Source organism: Pipistrellus hanaki (genome assembly GCF_964339955.1).
Source record: "Pipistrellus hanaki genome assembly, chromosome: 11".
Lineage (NCBI taxonomy): Eukaryota > Metazoa > Chordata > Mammalia > Chiroptera > Vespertilionidae > Pipistrellus > Pipistrellus hanaki.
The window spans coordinates 40,575,613-40,599,315 of record NC_140513.1 but is presented as its reverse complement, the minus strand read 5'-3'; the positions used below and the strand labels follow the sequence as shown (position 1 = coordinate 40,599,315).

At 44.2% G+C, this 23,703-nt stretch overlaps 1 protein-coding gene across 2 annotated transcripts in view; it reads right to left on the bottom strand.

Annotated features, from left to right (window-relative positions):
- DOCK8 (dedicator of cytokinesis 8) overlaps positions 1-23,703 on the bottom strand; it is a 189,039-nt gene that overhangs the window by 53,452 nt on the left and 111,884 nt on the right. For both annotated transcript variants that reach the window (XM_084899448.1, XM_084899449.1), the window contains 10 exons: positions 22,961-23,078; positions 20,933-21,003; positions 19,785-19,923; positions 17,438-17,539; positions 13,005-13,100; positions 12,100-12,334; positions 9,242-9,406; positions 8,275-8,447; positions 5,461-5,556; positions 2,297-2,392 (listed from right to left, as the gene is read on the bottom strand). In XM_084899448.1, coding sequence (XP_084755574.1) covers positions 2,297-2,392; positions 5,461-5,556; positions 8,275-8,447; positions 9,242-9,406; positions 12,100-12,334; positions 13,005-13,100; positions 17,438-17,539; positions 19,785-19,923; positions 20,933-21,003; positions 22,961-23,078 — 1,291 coding nt within the window. The remainder of the gene's footprint in view (positions 1-2,296; positions 2,393-5,460; positions 5,557-8,274; positions 8,448-9,241; positions 9,407-12,099; positions 12,335-13,004; positions 13,101-17,437; positions 17,540-19,784; positions 19,924-20,932; positions 21,004-22,960; positions 23,079-23,703) is intronic.

Below are 23,703 nucleotides of genomic sequence, written 5' to 3'. Positions count from 1 at the left end.
AGAGAGGAGCACCCCGTAGAAATATTAGTGGGTGCTTGGCCCATTATTTGTGGGTGGGGTGAGGCAGGAAAATATTTTCCCTCATATTGGCCTTCGTGACCCATTCAGAGCAAGTGTACCTCTAAAAAACACCTTGGTGCAGAATTTCCTGTCCTCAGCGAACTAGGTCACCCATTTATCTCTGGGTCCCCAAAGTCTGGCTCAGCGGTTTACAGAAGCACGGGGATCTATTCATGAGCAAGTATGCAATTCACAAAAGGAGGGTGTTCAGCAGCTCTCATGCCAAAGTGGTTGTTCATTACTGCTTGGGCATGAACACAACTGGAAGGTGTTAAATCTCCCAGGTTGTTGGCTAAGTCCACGAAGGCTGTGCTTTCTTTCTCATCAAGCTTCTTGGGCAAAAAACAAAAACAAAACACAAAAACTGTCTTGGTTTTTAAATAACTTCCTGGGCATGTGAAAAGCAAATGCACAAACAACGCACAGAGGATTGGGCACCCTGTCTGAGCCTGAGGCCAGTTTCCTTGCAAAGTTCTGGCTGGGGCTGATAGTTTCTATTTGCCTCCAACCCAGCCCTTACTTAGATCCATTCCTTGCCCTTTTCTGTCTTTCTCCAAACCCTGAGAAGCTGATCTCCATGGACTACACCTCTCAGGTCTCCTTGGCTTCTGGTTGGAAGGGGCCAACAGAGGCACCAGCAAGGGATCAGTGGGCAGGAGAATGGAAAGGTCCTGGTATTTATCCACTCCACGCCCTCATTCCCATCACAGCGTGGTTCTGGCAGTGGCAGCATTTCCCTAAGACTCCAGCTGCTGTGTGTGGACCGTCTCCTCTGCCTTAGCTTTCTCTAGGCCCTGTTCGAGTGCTCACCACCCTGGCTTCTTTAGAATAACAACCTCCAGCACTTGCAGCTCCCTGGGTGCCTCACCAACCCTTATCTGCTTCTGTAACTTGTGTACACCCTGAGCAGAGTTCTTCCGATAAATGCTTTTTAGTTGACCCCTTTGAGTAATGCCAACGCTGTCCTGCTAGGACCTTGACAGACTTAGGTTATAACATGTAGAACCCTGGGTAACCGTGTCTTGGGTGACCTGCATGTTGACCAACCTCCTCCATGTGCTGGGATCACCAAGAGCTTTCTTTCAGGCATCTAATTAGCATAATTAGCATAATAGCGCTTTAAATTTTGCTTACTCTCCTGGGCCCACCAAGACCCAGTAAATAAATGTGCAAGATCAAAAACCACTTGTACCTTTTCCATGGCTCTTAGCTCCCTGCAGTGAGGGACAGAAAAGCGGGATTGAGAAAGCCTTGCCAGCCGAAGCAGGTTTGGCTCAGTGGATGGTCCCAGGTTCGATTCTGGTCAAGGGCATGTACCTTGGCACATCCCGGGGAGGGGGGGGGGGAGGCAGCTGATTGATGTTTCTCTCTCATCGATGTTTCTAGCTCTCTATCCCTCTCTCTTCCTCTCTGTAAAAAATCAATAAAATATATATTTTTAAAAAAAAGTACATTCTTGAGAAGGATTATGCGTAGCCTCTGGATTGGTCTCAGATAGTCTTCCAGATGTGCATGAGCTTGGCTAATGGATGTCAGGCGGCCTGGACACATGAACATTCTTTCCTAAGTCTCCATAGTAAGACATACAACACATTTTCGATGCTATTATTTTTCCTTTCTCAGGGATGCCAGCCATTAGTAGAATTATATGAAGGACAGAGCCACTGTTATACATGCAGAGAAGCCAACATGCCTTCAAAAGAGAGCTTCAGGATGCCATGGGGAGCCACTCATGAGATGAGTCGGTTAGAGATGGAGATAAATAGAATTATGAGGGCTTGGGGGGCCATGACAAAGATGTGTGCTTTATTTGTCACACTCTACAAATCATTGAAGGTTTTTAAAGAGGGGAATTATACCATCTGTTTAATATCAAGGGCCCTGTGCAGAATGGATGGGCTCAGGCAAAAATGAATGCAGGCAGCCAAAGAGAAAGTTATTGCAAGAGGCACCAGAGAGATGATGGTGGTTTGGCCTGGTGGTGGGTGGTGAAGATGGTGAGAACCAAAGTGTTGGAGGTAGATTTTCAAAATAGAAAAAAACAAACAAACAAGATTTGGTGAAAGTTGGGTGGAGGGGTGAAGGAGAGTAAGATTATAAGGAATGACCCCATGTTGTCAGTGGGAGCAACTCAGTGGATAAAATGTCAGTTCCTGTTATGGGACACATCACTGCTTTCCTGCCATGTGCTTGTCATGCCCTACCGAGCACAGATAGAAACATGCATGAATCTCACCAGGAGTTCGAAGAAGAACCAGGCGTACTTGAAGACCGTTTCTCTCACCATTCCAGTGCTGACCACCATCTGCAGGGCAAGCTCCTCATGGAAATGCTGGACGACAAACACCCAAAGAAACATTACATTCTTGTAATGACTGTCTGTGAGGGCAAATGCTTTGTATTCCAACACCTCTTCTCTTTCTTACCAATCGTAATAGCTTGTTAGTTACTGGCACATGTGTCCTAGACTAGCGGTCGCCAACCTTTCAGACCTCACGGACCACCATGGTCCGTGGATCACTGGTTGGTGACCATTGTTCTAGACCACAAGTAGGTGGCAAAGCCAATGCTGAAATAACCTGAGCTTGGAGGACATTTAGGTCGGTAGGAGAAGGTTGGTGGTGTTATCACACAGGAGAGCTGGGTTTGAACAAATGGCCTCAGCTTGGGAGGGGGTCTGCTTTCTGGGGTAGCCATCAGAACTGGGGGTGTCTGTGTTTTTCCTTTCAGATCCTGCAGCAAACACTGTTTACAAGCTATTCCTCTACCCTCAGTTTTCTCACCCATGAAATCCGTTGTTGGGTGGTAACAACGGTTCTTAAACATGATTGTGCCATTAGGATCCCCTGGAGGGCTTGTGAGGACCCAGACTGCTGGGCCCACCCACCCCCAGAGTTTTGGATTCAGACTCAGTGAGTCTGTGGCAGTATCTGGGAATCTGCATGTCTAACAAGTTCCTGCTGGCAATGCTGGTCTGGGGACCTCTGTTATAGAACCAATGACTAGATGGTATTTAAACTCCCTTCCAGATTGGACAGTTTTTGTTTCTATACTCCCACTATGGCTTTGATGGACTGGGTTTATGAGCAGATCCTCTGCAGTAAAAGACATAGTGGCATCCGCCTGAACTCACAACTTCTAAATTCTGACGTTCCAAGGTCAGATGCTTGAAAATTCCTCAGCTCCACTTTATGTCCTCACTTCCCTTCAAATCACCTAACTCAAATGGAGCAGATGGTAATTTTTACACCTTTTGTGCCTTTCCCATCCCCTCATTTATCTGGCTACTTGTTAATGCTTTTGACAACAGTTTGGATGGGATGAAGTTCAAGACTAAAGGTAGGTGACAGATTCATCTCAGTCTGCCTGAGCCTGTCAAGGTCTTAAAATGAAAGTCGCGCAGCCCAGAGACCCCCTCAGTACCAGGCAAACTGGAATAGTTGGTCAACTTAATAATGACAAAAATGGGCATTTTCTATGGATTTCATTTATCTAATGACCATAAAATCCACAATGAAGGCAGATGGGTTTATTGTTTATCATTTTGTGGGTAAGAAAGCCAAAATTTGAATATCCTAATATCACACCCTAGAGCACTGGCGTATGCAGAAGGTAAGTTTTAAGTTCAACACCTAAAGCAAAAGGCTGACAGTTTCCCCCCTCCACCTCAAAGATTGCCTTTGACTAAGCCTTATGTACAGAATGTATGTGACCCAATTTATTAATTCTCATGGACATTAAAATCTGAGAGTGACTCCGCTAAACTAAAAGGAGACAAATGGAAAACCCATGTGCAGATGTCTGGGGACTCTAACTATGTACATTCCCCCCCAGTTCTGGTGATGAATGGAGAATGCTGAGGTTAGTCAGTGGATTCCACTCATTCTGCCAGGCAAGTCAGACTTTTATCATCTCAATACACGTTGATACATTTGTTTGGTGTTGGGAGTCTTAAGGGAAGCTTTCCCACCCAGAGAGGCATGAGGCGAGCGTCAGTCTGGCAGGTGGTCTAAGCGCGCACCTGATGTAACGCGGCTACACATGATCTTCCCACTGTAGGAAAGAGAGCACTCTCCTGGCTTTAAAGGGAGCCTCCGGAAAGTAGGTCAGCTTGGCTGGCATAGTCTTATGGCAAGGACAGATTAGAGAGGGATTAACTGCTTCTTAAAGAATTGTTGCTGCTCAGTGGGCAACAGTATTACAAGAACACCTTGCAAAACGGGGTCCAGAGCGTTACGGGAAGCAGCCAAGCAGCTGGACCCTGTTTGCTCAGCTCACACACCGGCTAAACTTCCCTCGGAAATGAAATTATCTCACTGACCAGCCAAGTTAAAACGAAGCAAGTACCAGATAATGGCTGCGCCTGGGAGAAATCAGCCCAGCCTTGAGGTTGTCAGGCTGTTAGGAAAATCATGGTTTTAAGAAGGAAAATGGTCCCTGTCATCATTTCTGCAAAGCTCAAAGCTAAGTTTTAGGGTAAGTGAAAAGTTTATTTTCAGCACCTACCCATATCTCCTTTTACTTCTTTTACCATGAACTCCTGGTATCTCTCCCCAGATTTACAGGGCCTGGGTTACTGTAGCATGGGCCCCGCAGGGCTCCCGTTCATTTGATATTTCCCTGTGAGTTATGCTGAGTTCATTTCTTCCTCGCCTGTTTTAATGCACATTTTCCTGAGGTGTCAGCTGTGGTGAATGGCTTCCCTCTAATTAGAGGTCTTAACAAACACTCAAGACCTTAACATAAGTAGCTACTATGAAGGTGAGACTCTTGGGTGGATGGCTGAGGAGGAAACCTGGGACAGACAGTTTCCCCCTCCACCTCTGGGCCACACAGTCAGGGACAACGATCGGGGCATTTTGTTAATATAAGGAATTCCAGTGAGCAGTTTAACCGCTTGTAAAGTCTCTGAACTCACGGGAAAGGCTAACTATAATAGAAAGAATTATGAGAAAGCATTTCATAGCTCCCTAATATATGTATTGTTAAAATAACTGCCTCATTAATGCCATACACTTTGGTCGAGGATGAACTGTCCCCATCTCACCTTCTCTTAAAAAAAAAAAAGCTAATGCAGTGGTTCTCAAAGTGTGGTCCCTGGACCAGCATCAGCTAGGGGCTTATTAGAAATGCAAATTCTTGGGCCCCACTTCAGATCTACCGAATCAGAAGCTCTGGGGAGGGGGCCCAGCAATCAGGCCTCCCAGGTATGTCTGATGCATGGTAAGTCTGGAAAACCAATAGTTAGTAGGTAATTACCTGGTCAAAAATGGGGGATAAAGATAGGGCCCTAAATGTCTGTGTGTGTGTGCGTGCATGTGTGTATGTGTGTGTGTGTGTGTGTGTGTGTGTGTGTGTAAAGGGTGGGAAATATTGTCCTCACACTGCCCTGCTCAGTACCTTTTTGCTGGTGGGCCTTGGGGCTCCGGTCGCACTCGGAACATCATTATTGCCAGAGCTATAGTAAGACATCCGGTTGCAGTTGCGATCAGCAATCTGAAATACACAAACCACCACTCAACAGGCAACCAACAGTGGTTCCCTGGGAAGATGAGCCAGGGACCTGGAAGTCACCACCTCCCAATTCCTTTTTAATGTTATTTTCTACTTTTACCCTGGTTACAAAGGTGAAACGATGGTTTACATAAATAGAAAACAAAGCAAAGAAGGTAAAGTTACACCTAGTTCTACAATACTTGCGTCTGAGACAACACCTGACCACAGGTTACTATAGTGAAACCTAGTTAAGTACCAGGGGTGTTTACTAGTAATAATCCCTTCAACAGTGTCAGCCTGTGACTTTATTGGGAGAGAAGGGAAAAAACGTATGGGAACAGTGCCTCTCTGTGGGTCAGGCTGGTACTGTAACTAGATTCCTCAGCACTGTAAGAAATGGTCAAAAACCACTTCGGACAAACTTTTCTCCCCTTACTACAAAACAATTAGAAAAGTCTTAACCTACTCTACATAGAATTTAATATTTCCACTTTTATTAAAGAAAACTGTTATGAGTAAGGCTGTCAGTGATACCTGTAGGTCACTTCTCCCGTAGTCAATCAGAAAATGGGGTCATTTAAAGGGACCTTAAATGTGAGGTCGAACCATGGTGTGCTGGCAAATGTTTAGCCACCAACTCCCGGGGGTGGAGAAGGAAGCCTGAATTGTAGCATTTGCCAATTTCTGTGCTGTAACTTCTTACATTGTGGCTGATTTCAAGTTCATGATGGCTTTGAGCATAACATTGAGAAGAGATGTGCAGTAGCAAACCATTAGATAGTATTTCCACCAAACAGATACAATAGATATAACCTCAAGAACACAGATAATAGTAAAACACAGTAGAATAATTAGGAAGGAATAAGGTTTGAGTACTACCTTTGTAAAGTTACGGACAAGTTGCAAGGGTGGTGGTACAGAGTTCTAATACACCCTTCACCAGGTTACATAATTATGGTACATTTTTCAAAACTAAGAAATTAACATTGGCACATTACTATTAACTAACCCATAGATTTTGTTCAGATTTCTTCAGCTTTTCCACTAATGTCCTGTTTCTGTTCCAAGATACAATCCACGATACCACCCTGCATTTAGGTTACCTCTGTTTTTACTATAACTTATTTGTTATTTTATATAATTTAATTTTTAATAATGTCTGTGTTTAATAACAAGTTTTAAAAATTCCTAGAAATTTAACAATCAGCTCTTAAAAACTGGTCTGAGCCAGCTTCTATACCTCTCTGGGTTTTTTTGTAACTAAAAAAGAGTAGAATATCACCTAAGGTACACCTATAGCTTACCAGAATCTCGGGGGGGTGGATCCAGGGTTTTTTATTTTATTTTAAGATTTTTTTTAAGAGAGAGAGGAAGGAAGAGGGACAGAGAGAAACATCTATGAGAGAGCTGAACATCAATTGTCTTGGGTATGGCCAGCACACGCCCTACCAAGGATCAAGCCCGAAACCTGGGCGTGTGCCCTGACCAGTAATCACACCAGCAAACTTTTGGTGCATGGACTACGCTCAACCAACTGGCCCACACCAGCCAGGGCGGACCCAGTGTTTTTCAAAGATGCGTAGAGGATTCTTAAGTTCAGCCAGGGTTCAAATCCTCCATGGAGATGAGGACAATGAGGCCCAGCACAGGAACTGACTTGCCTATCACCACAAGGCTAGCTGGTGTCAGAGTCAGCCCAACCCTGGCGTCCAGATTCCCTTTATCAAAATGTACTGTCTCAAGTGGGTGGATTTTGTAAGGGAAATTGTGCCAAAACCTAGAGAGTTCAATTTACCACCCTTAGGGGAAATGATTCTACTCTAAAGCTTAGCCACTGTGAGGCCACAGATAACTGGAAATAAAATTCAGACTAAGAATTCAGGGTTGCTGAATTACATACTTTCATAAGGGGAATTGTATGGTGTGTGAATTATATTACAACTTTTAACAATTTCAAACAAGAGACATTCTGCAAAATACCTCAAGGAAAGTCTAAGAAACTGTCACAGTGAGCGGGAGCCTAAAAACTTCCCGCCAGAGTACAAAATAGAATGTGGTGCCCTGGACGGGACCCTGGACAGAGAAGGGACATTAGGGAAAATCTGAGAAAATATGAACGTTAGTTACTAATAATAACATATCAATGTTGGTTCACTAATTTGTGACAAATGTACCATTATAATGTGCAGGAAAACTGGGTATGTACGGTACTTTCTGTACAGTACTCACAATCATTCTGTAAGTCTAAAACTGTTCTACAATAATAAAAAAGCTTATCAAGAAAAAGCAACAGGGCAAGCCACCAACCCTCTCTGTTTTTACTTCTCTATTAGCACACGGGATAATGAAGCCATTAATGTTAATGAAAGCAAAAGCCAGATATAAAAGAACAAAACAAAATAAAAAACAACCTTTCTAGGTATCCAAAATAGTTAGAGCTAATTTTTTTCCCCCTTGAAAATAAGATTCATGATATTCTTGACTCCTTGTGGCTAAACCAGCAATGCCCTAAAATCTTCCCGCCAGAGTGAATTGAGCAGATCCTCAAATGCCTCTGCATCTTTCTGAATGGCCATAATCACTTCAAAAGACAATTAATACTCTGAGCAGGAAAGCATTTGACCAACACTGTGGGCAGCAGCGGTGGCTGATGTGTTATTTCTCCAGGTGGTAGTTAGAAAGCCCGAGTCACTCTCCAGGGTGTGACATCTCCCCTACCTTTGCGGACATGATGCTCTTCACTTCCTCATCGTCGGCAGCGGAGTGTGTCCCCGCGAGGTCCGGGTTACTGCTGCTCATCACCCGGGCCTGCAGCAGCTTCGAGCTCACGGAAGCCGCAGAGGTGCGTCCATACGTGTGGTAGCGAGGATCCGGGAGAGCAGTGGAGCCGCCTGCATCCAACCCATCAGACACAGACATGCCAACAGAAAGGGGGTCAGAGTCATTTCCTGGACGTGAGAAGGAACTGAAGAGGGATGAGGTAGATTAGGCCTCAGAATTAGGGTCTTATTATTAAACTAGAGGCCCAGAGCACAAAATTCATGCACGGGTAGGGTCCCTAGTGGCCAGCAGGGGCCTTCCTTCATTTCCTGAAGCCCCCTGGTGGTCAGCGCACGTCATAGTGAGAGATCAAATTCCGGGTGGTCAAACTCCCAAAGGGACACTTTGCATATTAAGAATAATATAGTCATCTATATATATATAGATGCCTTAGGGAAGATAATGATTTGGGGGTAAATAGTTAGGATGTAAGGCAGTAGGGCAGTGGTTCTCAGCCTTTCTAATGCTGTGACCCTTTAATACAGTTCCTCATGTTGTGGTGACCCCAAACATAAAATTATTTCCGTTGCTACTGTAATTTTGAATCATAATGTAAATATCTGTGTTTTCCAATGGTCTTAGGTGACCCTGCTAGCGGTTCTCAACCTGTGGGTTTCGACCAGTGAGGGATTATCAAAGAGGCAGAGAAAATGAGTGCTTAGAGTATATAAAGAAGGATGGGGGCAGGAAGAAAGCAAGAGGAAAATCTAGAAATGAACTTTTAACTTTAGTATTCCTGTCATATTTGTGTCATTCTGAAAGATAAAATGTAAGGTTCATGCTTTTTATTTCATTTGAATGACGTGGCAGTGGGGTGGGAGTGAGGGTGCTGGGCCGCCGGGCTGCATCCCCGAGGCCAGGCTACCTGACTTGGGCGGGTCCTTCTGCAGCTCCGGCAGGCGAAAGACGTAGTGCACGTAGGAGGCCAGCAGGCAGTTCCTCCCGTGCTGGTCTTTGCTCAGGTCCTTGCTGTTGTGCAGGCTGTTGGCGATGGCCACCACGGACTCGAAGGCAAACTGGGAGAAGTTGGCTGAGGAATCAAGATAAAAATGAGCAGCCTCACCGTCGGCCCTTAACGAACCCAAAGGGTTCTCCAGGGCAGTGACAGGGAGCCTGACCACCGACCTAGAGAGCAAGGTGGGTCAGGACGCCGGCCTGGGGCAGAGGGTGCTCCAGCACGCTGGCTCTGCAGGCTGCCAACAGCCTCATGGCCCCATGCTTCCTCCCTCATTCTCTCCCTCCCGCCAGCACTGCGCTTTTTCACGACAAAGACACTGGACTATCCAGACAACCTCCCTTTCTAAACCGTGACGTGAACTGGGGCTGCTCAGTGGGGTCAGCACTGACCTGGTCCGCGTCACCCAGGAGCAGCCTCTCAGGCCCCTCCACAGACTCACTGAGTCAGAATCTGCATTTTCACAAAGTGCACCGGAGTTCTCGTGCACACTGTGGTCTGAGATGCACTGTTGCATCTTGGTATACAGATGACTCTAAAAATGTATGTACTGAGGTGATCCCCTACAGTGGTCCTTTACAAAGGATGATTTAGAACATCCGCGGTCTTGTTCTGGAGCTCCAGCCTTCCACACAGTTCGGCTCCATCCTACTGACCCAGCTTTGGACCCTTTTCTGCTCAACCTCCACTTCCCTTAAAATGAGGCACTGACTGCTCTTTCTCTTCTCTGTGACTTGGCTGATACTGTTGTCCTCATCCAGAAAGCCTTCCTCCCACTCACAAAATCACACCAACCCTTCAATGCTCAGCACAATCCTATCTCCCCCACAAAGCCTTTGGTACCACTCAGTACAGGGCTTAAGTGACAGCAAGTCCCAGCATGCTTTGGCTGTTTCTGGTGGTAAATCCTGTCTTTCTGAGCAGGCTGGAAGCTCTTCCAGGGCAAAGTGCATTTCTCATACTTTCTTGTCTCTCAAGTCCCTTTCATTGTGTCTGACAACGACAGGTCTGAATAAAGGCTTGTTGTCTAAACACCTCGACTCATTCTGCCTGTCCCAACACCCTGCTGTCCCCATGACAAGGCAGCAACTTGCTATGGAGAAGACAGGTGAATGAATATTTCTGTCCAACACACAAATCTGTATTACATGGCTGAGACATGCAAAGCAGTGTGCCACATAGGTGGGGGCATAGAGAGAAATCCAGGGAGGGGAGAGGTCACTGCTCTGCAGGAATCTAGCTAGAGAAGGTCAGCTGCACATCTGAAAGGTAGCCTACAACGTGGGTGTCTTAATGTGGAACCACAAAAGACACACCCCAGGATACAGTGCAAACAAGGGGTTAAGAAGACATGCTCTTCCCTGGTCTAGGAGTTCAGGAAGTACACCCCGCTCCTCCGCCCCCCTCCCCCTCAATCAATTTACTCGTATTCCATAGCCCAACTGTGCTATTTCCTTCTTTCCTCACACTCGCACGCTTTTCTGGGTCACATGCTTTTTGCCACTCTTTCACTGTCTCCATTTGGGCTGCTTTCTCTCTACCCCTCCTTCAAGGTCATCTCAAACACCTTCTTCCTAGGGGCCTCCAACATCCTCCCTGATGGATGTTCTAGCGCACATGTGTCAAACACAAGGCCCGAGGGCCAAATCCAGCCCGCCAGGCCTTGCAATGTGGCCCGCACCGCGTTGTCATTACTGCACTCCGCTGTCAGTTTATGACATTGTCAGTTTATGACTGTTCAGTAAACCATTCGGCCAGCGATTTAGGCTGGATTTTAGATTTTGGCCCCTTCTCTGATTGAGTTTGACACCCCTATTCTAGCGCCTGCTCTCCCCCCAGTATTTTTAGCTGTGTCCTTTCGAGGATTCTTGTCCTATGCTGTTGCTCTTCACTATATTTATTGTAAGTCCTCTGAGGTCAGCTATGCTCTCGATTATTGCGAAGCCTACAACTGCTAGCATAGTACTGGGAACACTGTACTAAAAGACATCTGCTGGACTCGCTAGCATGGGGTAATATAAGCCCAGCCAAAAACAGTGTCAGACAAAAATGCCCTCCATCAGCCAATCTGCCCCAGCAGGAGTCAGCAGAACCACGGGACCCACATCTTACATGACATTATTTCCAACGGAAGTTTTACACATTGTAGTTAACGTTAATTTGTTAAAAGCTAGCATTTACAATACACTGTAAGTCAGCAAACAGATGAGTGGTTGCCAGGGGCCAAGGAGAGAGGTGGATATTGAGTGACTGCTAAGAAGGAGGGCTTTCACCAGGAATTAAATCATAGTGATAGTTGCACAACCATGTGAATGTATTAAAAACCTTGGAATTGTACACTTAAGTGAATTTTATGGTATGTACATTACAACCTCAATATAAAACATGATCACACTGCATTTCAATTTAGAACTCCTTTCCTTCTACTTAATATGAATTGTCTTATTCTTTTGAGATATTATATTTCCCTGTTGGTCAAGAAAACAAAAATATCTTAGAAGTACAAGAATTCTATCCACTACAAGGAATGGAATTTGAAAGGCTGCTTCTAATAGTTTAAAAGATTTAAACTATGATTTTAAACATCCGGTCTTCATTTCTTTTTTAACATCCAGGGAAGAGCAAGAAACAGCACTGGACCTGGCCTCCCTCGGACTCACATCATCAACAGAAAAGATCACACTTTCCCTGCTCCCAGGATTTCTGGGAAACGGTGTCTCCTCACACAAGGCACTGCCTGCCCCTCCCGCCTTCTCCCAGCCTCCTACCTGTCTGGCCGGCGATGACCATAGGCTGCACGGACAGCTGGAAGAGCTTGTCCAGAACCAGGTGCAGGAAGAGCACGAGGGGCTCCAGGCGGGAGGAGTTGAGCCAGATGATGCTGAGCTTCAGCTCGTGCTCCAGCGTCGTCTCACTGATCTTCTGGTCCAGCACGCGGATGGGGAAGGTCACCTGGCTCTCCAAGGAGTGGCAGAGCGTGAAGAACTTCTCCAGGTGGTTGTCCTGGTGAGGCAGACAGCAGGCCTCAGGGTCTTGTCCCATCCAGGCTCACCAGGGAATTCATAAACACAATCAAATGGCTCCTGGTAGGCACAGCCCTTTGTCCCAGGTCTTAGACCAGAAGTTCTGAGACATGGATGTTTCAGACCAAGGTTATGAACCGCTTTGTAGAGTGGTGTGCACAAAACAGACCCTCTCCATGACTATTAACTGAAGAAGAAAATGATTTGGACTCTGACATATTCTGTGAGCAGGAGCAAGCACACCAGGTGAGCACACACAGCCCCAAATGGGTCTACACAGGCGCAAAACTCAAACAGTGGCTCGAAAAGGAGGGAATGTAGAAGTGGGAGGAAGGCAGAATCGCAGAGGGGAATGAGATAGAGGCTTCAAATGAAGTCTCTCCTCATACTTTCTCAGCCAACTGTACAGGCACTGGGTTCCTTCATTTAGGCGCTCAACCTTTTTATAAGGTCTTCCCATTTAAATGCATATTAAACTCAAACAGGCTTGGGAAGTTCCCCTAAAGAACTAAAGGTTATTTTTGCTTTATTCATGCACAATGATTTTCACTGGTCTGCTACTGGGCTGTCCTTAGAAGGTTCTATCTGTGCCCCCATCTTCACCATCGGCCTCCTGGCTCCGAAGTGAAGTGGACCTCGGTGTTGCTTACCTGGGTGTGAACGGAAGAAACAGCTTGCACTTCAATATTAAATACTCCCTTATGTCCTTCAGCCCATTTAATGGGAGGATTCTGTAAAGGGACTTTCTGTGTTAAAGAAAGAAAGAAAAAGATTAGCAAATCAATTCCTTTTTCTGAATACTAGCAAGCAGTGCAAAGCAACTTGACTGTAAATGTCAGGGTTATCTATAATAATAAAAGCATAATATGCTAATTAGACCAGACAGCCAAAGGACCTTCTGGACGTCATTCTGGACATCCTTCCGGACGAAGCTGTAGCAGTGGGGGGGGGGGGGGGGGGGGGGGCGAAGCAACGTGGTTAGGGGTGATCAGGCAGGCAGGCAGGCAAGCAGTTAGGAGCCAGCAGTCCCAGATTGTGGTGTTAGGCCTAAACTGGCAGTCAGACATCCCCTGAGGAGTCCTGGATTGTGAGAGGGTGCAGGCCGGGCTGAGGGGACTCCCCATCCCCCTGCACACAAATTTTGTACACCAGACCTCTAGTACAAATATAAAACTCCCCGGAAAACTAATAGAATTGGCCTTGGAGTTAGAAGCTCTACATTCAAATTCTGTTTTGTCCTGCACTAGTTACTTTTTTAAAATATATATTTTATTGATTTTTTTACAGAGAGAAAGGGAGAGGGAGAGAGAACCAGAAACATCGATGGGAGATAAACATCAGTCAGCTGCCTCCTGCACACTCCCCACTGGAGATGTGCCCGCAACCAAGGTACATGCCCTTTACTGGAATTGAACCTGGGACCCTTGAGTTCTCAGGCCGACACTCTATCTACTGAACCAAACCGGTAAGGGCCTGAACTAGTTACTTTTACTTTGCCAACTTAAAATCTCTGGGCCTTTGTTTTCTTTGCTGAAATGATGGATTTGAACTGAGAGATCTGTCTGTAAGCTCCCACCCAGCATTGATAAATCCTTGATTCTAGGAATTGAAATAGAGTAATATGTTGGTGATTTTCCCATTAATAAGGAATATCAAGACAAAACCTAGAGTATCTTTACACGATATAAAATTTTAATGCTTTTGAGCACTTGCAATTACTTTCCCTTTTAACAAAACGTTTCCAAATAGCAGTCCTGCTAGGTTCCTGCTTTAATTATTTTAAGTGACTCTTTTATGTCATTTATGTATTAATAACTCTGGAATCCTAAGAGGCCATTTTTGCCTTAAATTCCCATGGAATTATCTTCCTCAAAAGACATCATACAGGGTGAAGAGGGCCTATCTGACAGAGCTGCATGATTGTAGATTTTGCATCTTTCCCTTATATTTTTTTTGTTAATTCTCACCCGAGGATATTTTTTCCATTGATTTTTAGAAAGAATGGAAGGGAGGGAGGGAGATAGAGAGGTAGACACAAAGAGAGACACACACAGAGAAAGAAAGAGAGAGACATTGATGTGAGAGACACACATAAATTGGTTGCCTCCTTCAACCCAGGTATATACCCTTGACCAGGAATCAAACCCTTGACCCTTAGGTGAACAGGCTGCCACTCTAACCATTGAGCAACGTGGCCAGGGCATCTCTTGCATTTTAATGGCAGGATGCTGCATTTACAAGGGTAGGATGGGTAGATGGGGTGAGTACTTTTGGAAATATCTAAGACAGAGTCACAAACGGGGGTCAAAGCTGGATCCAACCCATGGACAAATTCCATTGGGCTCAGTGTTGGAAACTTTTTTGAATTTGTTGCCAACATTTAAAAGTCAGAAAATTTCACATGAAAGCCTATTTTTCTAACTTCTTTTGAGAACCAGAAGATATGAAGACATTGGGCGTGCGTCCCAGAATGCCACTGATCTGTGGGGCGGAGGAGCAGCTGTGACCTTCAGTGGGCAATCTCCAGCGGGAACAAGTCCACCAGGGCCCGGCACTCACTGTGAGTGAGTCCAACTCCCGGGGACACTGGAGGCTGCCACCCACGACCTTAAGCAGCACTGTCCCCTAAAAAATACATTGTGAGCCACATGTCACCTAAAACTTTCTAGTAGTCACGTTCAAAAAATGTAAAGGAACATGTCATAGTAATTTTAATATAGATATCTTAAATATATAGCCTAAAGATTATAGTTTATTGTATTTAACTATATATTTATTAAATATATAGCCTAAAGTTTATTGTTTCAATATGTAGTCACTATAAAAACTATGAATGACATATTTTACATACTTTTTTTCTACTAAGACTTCGAAATCAGGTTATACTTACATTACATTTCAGTTTGGACAAGCCAAATATATATATATATATATATATATATATATATATATATATATATATATATATATATATATTCCCCCCCCCATTGATTTTTAGAGAAGAAGGAAGAGGGAGAGAAAGGTAGAAAATCAATGATAAGAGAGAATCATTGATCCGCTGCCTCCTACATGCCCCCATTGGGGATAAGCCCGCAACCTGGGCCTGTGGCCTGACCAGGAATAGAACTGTGGCCTCCTGATTCACAGGTTGATTCTCAACCACTGAGTCACACCACATTTTAATAGCCAAACATGACTAGTGGCAACTATATTGGACAGTATTAAGTCTTCAGGATATTAGAAGAGGCTGAGGGTATATCTATAAAGATAGTTTGGGGCAAGAAGAATAAAAAATAGTAATTACTTCAACATAGAGTTTGTTTCTTGATATGCATTATTTCATTTAACATCCAGAGCAACCTTATGGACAGGTATGGGTGTGGTTTCTTCTCTGAGACACAGAGAGGGTAAGCCATTCAGCCCTGTATGCTCACACAGCTAGGGAGTAGCAGAGTGTGGATTTTGGATCCAAATTTGTTTGTTCCCAAAACCCAGGTTTGCTCTGCAGCATTAAGAAGATAATTAAGGGTTCTAAGAAATTAGAATGTGTATGATGGAAAGGCAGCTGTGAGGGTATCAGAAGGGCCTGTGTTTCCAAATCATAAAGAGTAATCAGGGCATGTCTGTGAACACACTCAGGCTGATCTCAGGTGGTTCTGAGGAGGGCAGTTTTGGTCTAAGGCTGGGCACACAACTGTGGCCCAGGGCAAAGAAAGATTCTCTCTCCAGAGAAAAACAGAAATAAGAGAAGAATGGAATAACCTGGGGATGATGGGTGGGTAGTCAGAGTAGGGAAGAATGTTGACTATTAAGGTTGGAATGAGAATAAAATTCCTGGGAAATTCTTCAACCTGAAAATTATAATAATAAATAACCCAAAAGAGTAGACGGGGGATCTATACGTTAAAAAAGTCTTAAAGACAAGTCAACCAATAGCAATGTATGGACCTTATTTGGATCCTGATTCAAACAAATAACTGTAAATAAAAATATGACATTAATGAGATCACTGAAAATTTGATTACTAACTGGATATTTGAAGATATTAAGGAATTATTAATTTTAAGATACAACAATGGTTCAAAGAAGAGCCCTTATCTTTGAAGATACATACTAGAATATGTATGAACTAGAGGCCCAGTGCACGACATTCGTGCACTGGGGAGGGGGTGTCCCTCAGCCGGGCCTGTGCCCTCTCACTGTCTGGGACCCCTCAGGGGATGTCCAACTGCTGGCTTAGGCCTGCTCTCATGGACATCCCTTGAGGGATCCTTAGCATTGCTGCCGCTGCGCTCTCCAGTCATGAGCCTGGCTTCTGGGTGAGCAGTTTCCCCCTGTGGGAGCACACCGACCACCAAGGGGCAGCTCCTGCATTGAGTGTCTGCCCCCTGGTGGTCAGGGTGTGTCATAGTGACCAGTCGTTGGGTAGATTTACATATTAGGGTTTTATTATACAGGATGAAATGCTATGATGTCTGGGATTTTCTTCAAAATACTACTATTGAAATAAACCTCCACCAACCAGACTGAGAATATGAGAGCCATTGCTGGTATGGTCAGAATGGCGAGTCCACTAGGCTCCCTTCTAATGGAGCGAGAGGCAGTGCAGAAAACAGGAGGAGAGGAAGGGTTCTGGCACTGGCAAAGGAATAAAATCCCCACTATCCATCTGGGGACAGTGACAATGGACCCAGAGGGGAAACTGATGGAATCTCGCCTGGGAACCTTTTATAAGGATCCATGCTGAGAGCAGCTGTTATCATAAGTGGGCTCCTTTTGCCTCCCCTTAAACATTAAATTATTTGTGAATCCCTTTTCGCAAGGCAATATTGCCTCTGGCACAGGCTGCATTTACTAAGTGTTCTGAACTGGTGATGTCTAAGTGAATGTTTTTTCATGGCTAGTTGTTTTTCCCATCTATCAGACCCATGTGTTCCCAGAAGACACCATATGCTGACAGATGACTGTTCCCAAACACATGCTGAGCATCCTCAGTCCTGTTGAAGGCACTGGGTAGTGGATCTAGGAAGGTGGTCCAAGATCACGGCTGGACAAGAAACACTGACGGCCAGCTTGCTGTTACCTCTGCAGAATGCATGGAGTAGTTGGGTGGCAGCTTTTCCAGGGCAACTGGGAGACAGTAGGATCCAGTTTGAAGACGTTCATTTAAGAGAATTGGCAGCCACTGAAATAGATGATGTAGAGAATAAAGCGGAATTTATTACTACATATAACTCTCACAATTTATCTAGCTCACAATAATCAAATGCAACTAAACGATGATTAGATATTGACCAGGACTCTTTTTGGCAGTAATTTCTGTCAAGTTCTTTGCATTTTAAATTCTGTGAGAGCTCTTGAGGTGGTAATATCAATGATTTACTGCTTTCAGAGCCAAAGTAGTAGCATTTTTCTTTAAAGCTAATGTTTGTATGTCTCTGAACAACATCAATGCTTAGGTTAACTTTTATACTTTTTAAAGAAAGAACTTTTTTCTCCTTGGAGGAAAAAAAGAGCTAGTTTTATACCAGGTGGGGCAAAAGTAGGTTTATAGTTGTGAGTATGGGAACCAGAGTTTAGTTTTGTATTATTACTTATTAATTATTGTATAATTTTCCATACAAACAACTGTAAGCCACCCTGCATGTAAAGTATATATATAAAATTTGGAAATAAAAGATATTGCAATGCTTTAAAATGTTTTTACTTACTATTGTTTATACTAAATGCATGGTAAACAAGTATATAGTCATATCAAAATATAAATATATATATATTTCTCCCAATGGTACATTTTTGTATTAAAATACTCTCTGTCATTTAAAACATAATGATATCTTCAAATAATATATTTATAGACACACAAATGTCTTAGACACACAAATGTGTTAGATGCAGTGTCACAGACTTCTCGACCACCCAAGCTGGTCATTTGACGTACATCCCCAATGTGTGGGCTGTGTACACTCTTCTGTTGTATTTGGACCTTGATTGTTATTGGCATGTCAGTGAGAGGGATTTATGCCTAGGACAGCCAGGAGGACCAGCCCCTATGGAGGAACAGCCGTGTAAGGGCCCACCCCACAGAGGAAGACTTATTTCAGGGGGGCTCTAGTGTCTGCTGACTCCTTTAGAATGTAGCTTGTGGAGGTGGTTGGGTGGTACTTCGATGTGGCCTGAAGCTGTCTACCGAGTTCACTGGTTCTGGGGCCTCCTAGGAGTTGCAGATGAAGGTCAACCACCACCTGTGGTCTGCCCAGGGCCATCTGACATGAGTCACAAAGTGATCTTTAAATGGCTGCTACTTGGAATAGGTTTGGAAGTGCTCAGTAAGGCCAAGCTGTGAACCAAGGCCAACTTCTGCTAATGCTGGCCTGGAGCCAATTAGATAGAGACACAAGGCACACTGAGGCCAGACGCTACTTGTTTGAGAGATTTTAGGAAAATATAAAGCATGAGCCCACACAGGCCATTTGTATGGAAAAGCAACTGGAAACAGCTAGGATGAGTCCACAAGTTGGGTGGGTTGGGGTTTCCAGGGGAACCATTGGGGTGCAGTGAACAGTGAGAGCCAGGTTGTGTGGGGACTCTGTGTGGGGAGGGCTCTGTATGGGGAGGGCTCAGAAAAGGAACAATGGCTCTGCCAGCACTTCTGTCCTGGAGAAAGCTGTCCCTCCAGCTCTCACCCTGATGCCAGACAACTCAGTTCCTCCCTGGTGTTCCTGGTGCCTTTTGAGCTGCTGCCCAATTGCTGGATCTCAGAGGGACTAAGTCTAAGTAAGACATGAGTGGGCTGTTTAAGAGGAATGCCTAGGACTCTAGGAGCCCTCAGCCTTACTCAGCCACAATCCCTGTTGGCTTTTACAACTAGAAGTTATGGGAACTTCTCTTGCTGGCGCTGGAACCCTGGGCTTGGAGGGGCCTACTTTGGGGTTGGAACCCCTCACTCCTCAGGAGGGGACTTTCCCAGCCAAGATATTCCTCCTGGTTTTTACCTGCCTCATGTGGGTGTGGGAATAGCCCATTTTGCATCTCTCCCCTTCCCCACTTTAATCTCAATGTGGCTTCTTCTTTAAATCCCTAGTTGTATTCATTCAACTAAACTTTAAGCAATTCTGAATGATGGCTGTTCTGTAGTTTAGTTGTAATTTTGATATCACAATGCCTTTTATTTTATTTTATTTTTGTTTTGTTTGTTTTTTAGATAAATGTGTGTTCTTTCAATATCTATCTCCCACTAGCTTTCCGTTCCTAAAATTTGTCATTTGCTAAGTCAAGTCATCTCTGCTCTTTGCTATAATCTGTTTTGGTACATTCTGTTACTTGTGACAGGAAAAAAGCAATTGAATAGAATTTAGTTGTTTATCTCTGCAGGGACCTTGGATGCACCAAGGACTGCAGTGTGAATTGGCAAGTTAAAAAGGACTCACTGAATATCCCAGGAGACTTTCTATGGAGGCTCCTTGCTTCTGCTGACAGCTGATGTGATAGAAGGTGAACAGGAGGTGGTGATTTACTGTGAGCTTAGCAGGGAGCTTAATTTTCACTTCTTCATAGAAGTCTGGAGACCTGTTTCAAAAGCACATTATACACACATAACTTTTGCAAGAATTACGACTTCTCTGACTATAAATTATAATGCAACAGACTCTTCAGGATTTGTCTGCTTGGTGTTTTGCTTTTTATTTTACAGCATTCTTACTCCTTGGCTGGAAGTCCTTGAGACCAAGCTTATGTCACTAGATATACTTCACTTACATAAGGGCACTTAGAAACTAAAGACTTTGGGGGTGGGGGTGGATGATTTCCACACACAATGGAAAAACCCAACAACTTAATTTGAAAAGGGGATGAGGTTCAATGTCCTGCTGTGACCTCATTTTCTGTCTCTACCCTAAGAACAGAGACAGTCACATCAAAGGATTTTGGAGAAACAAATGAATGAAGCAAGAGGAAAAGAAACCTGATTTTGCTGAGTTACAAAGTCCAAGATACCTTACCAAGGGCTTCGTGTACCTTACTCACTTACTCCTCAACCCAACACAGGAACGAGGGTTTAAAGGAAGACTTAGATGGGCCAAGTATGATTGACCCTGTACAGATTTCCCTCTCCAACCAAAAGTGGAATAATTTACATACTATTGATATTTTGGGACTCAATTTACTCACATAATAATGAGTGCCACATTTCCCCTTTGGTCAACTTAATTTTTCTTAAACAGGTAGTGGTGTAGGTGTGGAGTGGTGTAGACAAGAGCTTGATTTTGTTTCTGGCCCCCTCCAGTATTTCAAAGCTAGTTAAAAAAATGTATTTATTCAACGCCATAACACTTCTCTGTATCATACTAGACAGAAGGCTCCAGAAAATCAAAACACTATGACGTTCTTGAGGATATGTTCGTCTCTCAATCTTAATGGCAAAAACTGTGCAACTGCAACACAGAATCATGTAACTTGCATGAATTTCCTCTGTCCCTGAATTATAAAAACCACAGGAAGGAATCACTAGGGGATTCAGAAAAGCCACCAAATAATGAAACAATCTTGACATATGTTTAGAACTCTGTAATGCACTTACTTATTATGGTATGTGACAGCTGTGTACACTTCCTGCAGAAATTCAGGCCCATTGGATTTTCCAAAGATGACCTATTGACCAATATAAAAATGACCACATTAACAGTGATATTTGGGTATATGAAACCAATCATCATCAGCCCAATAGCACATTCTGTTCTCATACATCTATACTGAATAAGTTAAGAGTGCTGAGTTCTAGTAATCCAACTCCTAGGATTATGTTCCAAGAAACCAGAAACACCAGTCAGAAAGGATATATGCACCCCTATGTTCATAGCAGCACAATTTACAATAGTTAAGATTTGGAAACAGCCTAAGTGCCCATCAGCAGATGAGTGGATTAAAAAACTGGTACATCTACACAATGAAATACTATGCCGCTATAAAAAAAGACGGAACTTTTAACATTTGCAACAACATGGATGGAATTGGAGAACATTATGCTAAGCGAAATAAGCCAGTCAGAGAAAGATAAATATCACATGATCTCACTCATTTGTGAGATATAATGATCAACATAATTTGATGAACAAGAATAGATCTATTTAGAGACAAATGGTAGGGAAGAGGGGGTTAGAGAGCTACCAAAGGACTTGTATGCATGCATATTACCATAACCAATGGACACAGACAATGGGGCTTGCCCAGGTTGAGAATGGCTGGGGGGGAGGGGCGTTGATCAATTGGGGAAAAAGGAAACATATGTAAAACTTTAGACAATGAAAGAAAAAAAAAAAAAGGAAAGAGTGCTGAGTTCTATGATCAGCCCAACCACATGGATGCAAAATAACTGGCTATGAAGGGTAGAGTGAGGCCCCAAGGGCCACAGGTTTGTGAATCTGGAAAATCAGTGCCCTGTTGACTCTGCCACACTGCCTAGAGGTCTATATTTTTAGGCAAAGTCATATCTGTTAAAGATCCCTGGTCATGGCTTCTTTTCCAAAGACATGGGCCTGGTCACTGGGGTGATCAGGACCTCCCCTGTCCACATGTTTGGGCTATTTAGAAAGAGACACCTCTTGGGCTTCATTCAGCCTTTATGGTGCATGATTTGTCAAGTGGACTCACCTCTGGACAAAGAAAAAAGAGCCCTTTTTACTAGATGCAATAATCCCTTGGTGATTAGAGAACAGGCTGGAGTTTGGCCCCCACTCATCCCTGGCTGGGCACTTGGTTCGATTCAGGATTTGCATAGCCAGACCCGGCAGCTCTGGTGGACTTGCCATGAGCCAGAGCAGAGAGAATCAGGGGAGTCCTTCCCTAGGATTTCTTTCCTACCACCATTGCACGAGAAGACCACTGGGGAGGTAGGTGAGGCATTAGGGGGATGGTTAAAAAAAAAAAAGAAGAAAAAAATTTAGAGAATGGAAGCCCTGAAAAATGTTATTTCAGTAGAAAGGTTTAGTAATTGAATTCTATGACTTATACAAAATAGAAACAGCTAACAACTTTTGCAGCAGATGATTTTTAAAAAATACAAATTCTGACATTTTAGTTTTCTTAGAGAAACGCTGCATGATATATTTATTACTTGATTTATATTTTGCCTCAGGATGAAGATCAAGACCCAAAAGGTGTTGAGATGGCATGTGTTTATGATTCCTAGGTTCACATCTCTCTCGAGGTGGACTGGATGTGCGTAATTGCATGCTGCCAGTGCACATCTGGCAGTGCAGCAAACAGGGCAGACACACTGGGCCCGTCTATCTACTTCTCATGCTGTGAGGGTGGCGTGGACTTTCCGATATTTTCCAATCCTCTACTATAATCTGCATGTCCAAATTTCATAGCTTCTTATGGAATACGTTAGGAAAGAGATTTGCAATGTAGACTGACCCTGTTTCCCCTTCAGCATGCTGGGACCAATACTGGACTAGCCACTAAGGCCTCTGCACAGGCTGAGTAGCGCTGTCCTGAATAGACAGACATACTCGGCATGCTCATGAGCCCTAGGTTCTGTCCGCGTGAATGGACAAGGGAAGTTCACCACACCCTGGTTTGAGGCAAATGTTTACTCTGTCTTTACCGGCATAGCGTTGCTCGGATCCTCTCCACACATGAACTGGATCTTGATTGTAATGTTCCGGGCAGATGCTAGCTTGTTAGTGAAGTTCAGCCTCTGTGGGTAGACATAGAGAAGGTTTCTGGAAAAGAGAAGACCGAGAACCAGTGAATAAGACCTAGGGCTTGTTTTAAGCAATCAAGAAGAAACTTTTCTGAAGAAGGTTTTCCTTTCAGAAGTGAATTATAATATTTTGGGAGGAGTGAGTGAGATACTGCCGCTTCTTTCTCCTCAGCTGCAGTCATCTGACAATAACCAACAGTGTTCTTCTGTTGTTACCTACAAAGATGTGCCTGCTGCAGCTGAGAGAGTCTTAAGGTCCTGGGTGTGTTTCAGGTTTCTTTGGATATATTCCCCAAAGTAGAATCTCTGGGTCATCAACCTGCTCTTTTATGGGAAAGACCATCTCCATGTGGCAGGGAGAGCTGGTGTGTGGGTTAATCCGTCCTTGAGCTCCGAGTTCTGTGCCACATCCTGGGAGCTTTATTCACTGGGATGTGCTCAATGATCAGAGAATTGACATCTAAACCCTGAAGTTCAGCACTACTTTCTGCATTTTTTAAGCACGCGAGGCAAAACTCAGCACTCTTTTTGGATCGCTAACACTGCATCCAGCCCCACTGTTTGGCCTGGGCACCTCTCTCTGACCCAGTTCCACCACTGTGAAAATGGAATGGCACACATTGCTTCTGTAAAGTGACAGCCTT